At 40.6% G+C, this 5,191-nt stretch overlaps 1 protein-coding gene across 1 annotated transcript; it reads right to left on the minus strand.

The window, feature by feature from the left end:
- Nucleotides 1-1,835: 1,835 nt before the first annotated feature.
- On the minus strand, nucleotides 1,836-3,365 carry LOC142175174 (uncharacterized). The gene is made up of 3 exons (XM_075241754.1): nucleotides 3,083-3,365; nucleotides 2,291-2,733; nucleotides 1,836-2,186 (listed from the first exon to the last, which is right to left on the minus strand). Exons 1-3 carry the CDS (start codon nucleotides 3,363-3,365, stop codon nucleotides 1,836-1,838), a joined length of 1,077 nt encoding a protein of 358 aa, XP_075097855.1.
- Nucleotides 3,366-5,191: the final 1,826 nt, after the last annotated feature.

The following is a 5,191-nucleotide window of genomic DNA, read 5'->3' on the forward strand; positions in this document are numbered from 1 at the left end:
AGGAGAGTGAGCAGCGGTGTATAGTCCAAACACTCTCCCGAGTAGCGGTATAGAGTCCAAACATCCTTCTAAATCGGAAGATGTCAGCCCCCCTGTATCATCAACTCGAGCCAATAACGATAGCAGTAGCAGTCGTAACAACAACAACAACAACAACGATAAGATAGTATAATATCGTTCGGCAAGGGGAATTTCAGGCAGAAGGCCATCATGTAGCAAATAAAAATGCTGCCATGAAACCTTAAGGCTATGAACCCCAAACATGGTGGTTAACAATGGAGGAAAATAGTGAGGAGAGAAGGATGGATAAATGTTAAAAGTCACTTGGGTAAGAAGATAGCATCGGAAGGCCCCTATTTATAGGGGAGATAGTATGTCCAAAAATTCCATTAATACCTTTGAAATACGGATCGATAAGCGCAATCAATGTGTTATTGAAAATCAAATCGACGGCGGTACTATTGCTTTGGAAAATGGGAATCGACAGTGCATTGAATGACACCGAAAAGACAAGTCCATGAGACATCTCGATTATCACAAAGGCTTACATCACGAGTTGATGTCGTCAATATGACGCCATCATATGAAGCCCGAAAAATCAGATGTCCAGGTCGTTTCTTATCACTCTTCTCCAAGAAACGCGAGGACTATCTGTATACGACAAAATTGGAGGGTCCCATTTCTCGTCATTAGGGCATTTCAGAAGATCATCTTGAAGCCTCGAGGCTACAAGGCTGTGGTCGAGTTCCCTCTCTCGAGGTTCGTTGATGCCTAACCTAGGGATAACGTTGGCCACTACCACAACAGATATGAGGAGTTCCCAAGGAGTGCAGCCATGGCTGATAAAATCTGTCAGGCTAGTCTGAACCTGCACCATGATATTAGATAGCTGTCTCATCCCCACTTCTTTGTAATTAATGTATTTTGTACTATATTGGGATTCCCCTCCTATATAAAGAGGGTCTTTGATACTTTGTTTTCTCCTATTGCTTCAGTTTCTCCATAAGAAATATACAAGAACATTCTATTTGCTCTCTAGCATCTTCCCTGGATATTATTGCTTTCATTTATCATCTTCATATTTGTATATCATTTATTGCTTATAATTGGCCATAAAGAGCTTCTGTTAATTTTATTGTAACTGTTAGTCGTGTTCTTACTCCCCTCGCTATCTCCCTACTGAGCTCCGAAATTGACCTCGAGGCCCCGAATCGACAAGCTCGAGGCCCCGATAACTGACCTAACAGTTCGATTATCGCCCTATCCTTAACTCTCATTTCATTTCTAAGTCTCACACATATAGCATCAACTGTTTAATAACTAGCATAAAAATAGATCATGTATTTTTAGAGTCCCATAATCAAATTTAATTGTTTTTACCATTTTCGTGGTAAACAAAGTCCAAGTCACTGGATGTGAATACTCGCTTTAAAATCCTCTTGTCATGAACAAACTTCATTGTTTCTTTATACATTGTTGCATTCTCATAAGCATGAAAATGGAATTCTTCCATCTCGTTGACTTGTGTCATCCTTAGATTAGCAGCTTTGGCCCAGTCAAGATTTAACTTTTTCAATTCCCACATAGCTTTGTGTTCAAGCTCCACTGGAAAGTGACACGCCTTACCAAAACTAACCGGTATGGTGAGGTGCCAATGGGTGTCTTAAATGTTGTTCAATACGCCCATAATGCATCATCTAGTTTCTTTGACTAGTCGACGCTGTTTGCATTAACAATTTTTGCTAGAATGTTTTTGATCTCCGGTTGGAAACTTCAACTTGACTGCTCGACTGAGGATGATAAGGGGTTGCGACCTTGTGCTTAACTTCATTTTTTTAGCAACCCGACAAAAGCTTTGTTGCAAAAGTGAGAACCACCATCACTAAGGATGGCCCTTGGGTTCCAAACCATGTAAATATGTTCTTCTTCAAGAAGGCGTTTACACTCCTTGCCTCATTGCTCGGCAAGGCAATTGTCTTGACCCATTCTGAGACATAATCTACTACCACCAAGATATATGTCATGCTGTAAGATCTTACGAAGGAACCCATGAAATATATCCCCCACACATCAAAGATCTCGACCTCCATCACAAAATTAATAGGCTTCTCATGCCTTCTAGAAATTGACCCTTGTCTTTGACATTGATCACATGCCTTGACCATTTGGTTTGCATTTTGGTAGATCTATGGCCAATAATAGCCACATTCAAGCACTTTCTCCGTAGTACGATTTCTACCATGGTGGCCCCCAACTGGGAGTCATGACATGATTTGAGAATTTGAATTACCTCATCTTTCGGAACACAACACCGAATGATGTTGTCGGTGCATATCTGGAACAAAAAAGGTTCCTCCCAATAGTATTGCCTATACTCCCGCAAGAACTTTTTCTTTTGATAAGCTTTCAATCCGTCAAGGATAAGGTCCTTAACCAAGAAGTTAGAGATGTTGGCATACCAAGGAGTGAAGGTGCTAGACAATGCCAATATGTGTTCATCTGGGAAAGCATCATTAATTTCAAGATCTTCTTTTGGTCTTCCTACCTCTTCAAGTCTAGACAAGTGATCTGCAACTTGATTCTCTGTTCCTTTCCGATCTTTGACTTCAAAGTCAAACTCTTGTAAAAAAAGAACCCACCTAATCAATTTTGGTTTAGCATCCTTCTTCACCATAACGTAGCAGAGAGCAACATGATCAGTGTAGACTATCGCTTTGGAGCCCAACAAATAGGCTAGTAATTTTCAAAAGCATAGACAATAGCAAGCAGTTCTTGATCTATCATAATGTAATTCATTTGTGCACCATTGAGTGTCTTGCTGCATAGTAGACATGAAGAAGAATCTTGTTATGTCGTTGACCAAGTACTGCTATAATAGCTATACCACTGGCATCACAAATAATTTCAAATGGAAGAGACCAATCGGGTGTGACAATAATAGGTGTCGTGGTGAGCCTTTCTTTCAATTCCTCAAAATCTTTGAGGCACTTCTTATCGAATTCAAACTTTTCATCCTTTTCAAAGAGCTTGCACATGGGACTTGTAATTTTTGAGAAGTCTTTGATAAATCACCTATAAAAACCGACATGCCCTAGAAAGCTCCGAACGTCTTTTGTCGAAGTGGGAAGAGGAAGCTTAGAAATGATCTCAATCTTTGCTCGATCAACCTCTATGCCTTGCTTGGAAATTTTGTGGCCAAGAACAATATCCTCATCCACCATGAAGTGGCATTTTTCCCAATTGATCACAATATTTATTTCCTCACATCTTTTGAGCACTTGCCTAAGGTTGACAAGGCAATGCACAAAGGAATCACCAACAATAGAAAATTCATCCATGAACACCTCTAAGAAATCTCCCACCATGTCCTAGAAGATTGACATCATTGATCCTTCAAAGGTAGCCGGGGCATTGCATAGCCCAAATGGCATCCAGCTAAAGGCAAAGGTCCTATACAGACATGCGAATGTCGTCTTCTCTTGATCCTCTAAGGCAATGTTGATTTGGTTGTAGCCGGAGTAACCATCCAAGAAGCAATAAAATGACCTTCCTGCTAGCCGATCAAGCATTTGATCAGTAAAAGGCATAGGGAAATGGTCTTTGCCAAAAGCACTATAGAGCTTTCGGTAGTCTATGCAAACTCTCCACCCGGTCACCATCCTCGTTGGGATGAGTTCATTTTTGTTGTTTTGAATCATGGTCATGCCTCCTTTCTTTGGTGCACATTGCACCGGACTCACCCAAGGACTATCGGCAATAGGGTAGACAAACCCGACATCCCACCATTTTATGGTTTCTTTCTTCACTACGTCTTGAATGGAAGGATTTAACCTTATTTGATGCTTCACTCTAGGTTTTCTCTCTTGCTCCAATTGTATCTTGTGCTCACAAATTCCGGCGGGAATCCTTCGGATATCCACTAAAGTCCACCCAATGGCCTGTCTGTGCTCCCTCAAGGTATTCAAAGTGTTCAACTTGCACATCATTCAACAAAGCTAAAACAATTACAAGTAGAGTTTCGTTAGAGCCAAGAAATTTATACCTTAAGTGCATTGAAAGTGGCTTAAGCTCAAGTTGTGGCGGCTCAATAATTGAAGGAGTAACAAGAGGGGTGACTCTAATCTAAGTCAAGAGAAAGCTTCTTTGGTGCATAAGTGTAGGAACCAAGCCCTTCCTATGTATTCACTGATTTCATGTATCCTTCCATGTCTTCACCGTCAAAATTCACCCAAATATCTGCCAATGAATCACAAAGGCATTCATCTTCCATCATCACCTCGACTGCATCCTCTACCTCATCAACAATATCAATGAATGAGATACTTTCATATACACGTAGCAATTTCATAACCTTACTCGCTTGAAAGGTAACTTCTTCGTCATTAACTCGGAACTTGGTCTCATTTCGTTACGAGTCTAGGAGTGCCCTCCGGGTAGCAAGGAATAGTCTCCCCAAGATGATAGGGATATATTTATCAGCAACACAATCGAAAATAACAAAGTCGCAAGGAGGAGAAACTTCCCCACTTTCACAAGAACATCATCAACTATTCCTATCGGTCGCTTTATTGAACATTCAGCCATTTGCAACCTCATACTTGTAAGCCTAGGCATACCTAATCCCGTTGGATTGTAAATATCAAGGGGAATTAAGTTTATGCTAGCCCCATTATTACAAAGGGCTCGTGCAAAATTGTGCAATCCAATAGTACACGGAATGGTGAAGGCTCCTAGGTCCTCTTTCTTTTGTACGGTGGTTGTTGTAATGATGGAACTAACCTGGTGATTCATATTCACCATTCCTTCTTGGTTTCTCTTTTTAGTGATCAATTCCTTCAAGACTTAGCAAAACCCGGCATCTCTTGAAATATTTTCACAAATGAAATGTTCACCACTAATTACTTGAGGATGTCATAGAACTTCTCAAGTTTGGTATTATCAACCTTTCTAGCAAGTCATTGAGGGAAAGGAGGAGGAGTAATATGAATTTGTGCTATAGTTTTGGTGCCTATATTACTTTTTTCTTAACCACTTCATGGTTCACTTCTTGAGTTCTCTCCGTCTTCGGGAGTCTTTCAACTTCAACAACAATTGGCGCCTCAACTTGTGCCTCGACTTCTTGTTCAGAATCTTCCACTTCGACCACTTGTTCATTCTCTCCTTGAAGTAGTTTCCCACTTCGAGTTTTGAT

This window comes from Nicotiana tabacum, chromosome 21, assembly GCF_000715075.1.
Source record: "Nicotiana tabacum cultivar K326 chromosome 21, ASM71507v2, whole genome shotgun sequence".
In the NCBI taxonomy this organism is placed as follows: domain Eukaryota; kingdom Viridiplantae; phylum Streptophyta; class Magnoliopsida; order Solanales; family Solanaceae; genus Nicotiana; species Nicotiana tabacum.

Bases quoted from the DNA above. Each gene is read 5' to 3' on its own strand.
- LOC142175174 (XM_075241754.1), bottom strand. From the start codon at position 3,365: ATGGTGGGAGATTTCTTAGAGGTGTTCATGGATGAATTTTCTATTGTT. The intron at 2,734-3,082 runs GTTTTTATAGGT...GAAAATTACTAG, and splicing joins GAGCTTTCTAGGGCATGTCG to CCTATTTGTTGGGCTCCAAA. The intron at 2,187-2,290 runs GTAATTCAAATT...TATTGGCCATAG, and splicing joins GTTGTGTTCCGAAAGATGAG to ATCTACCAAAATGCAAACCA.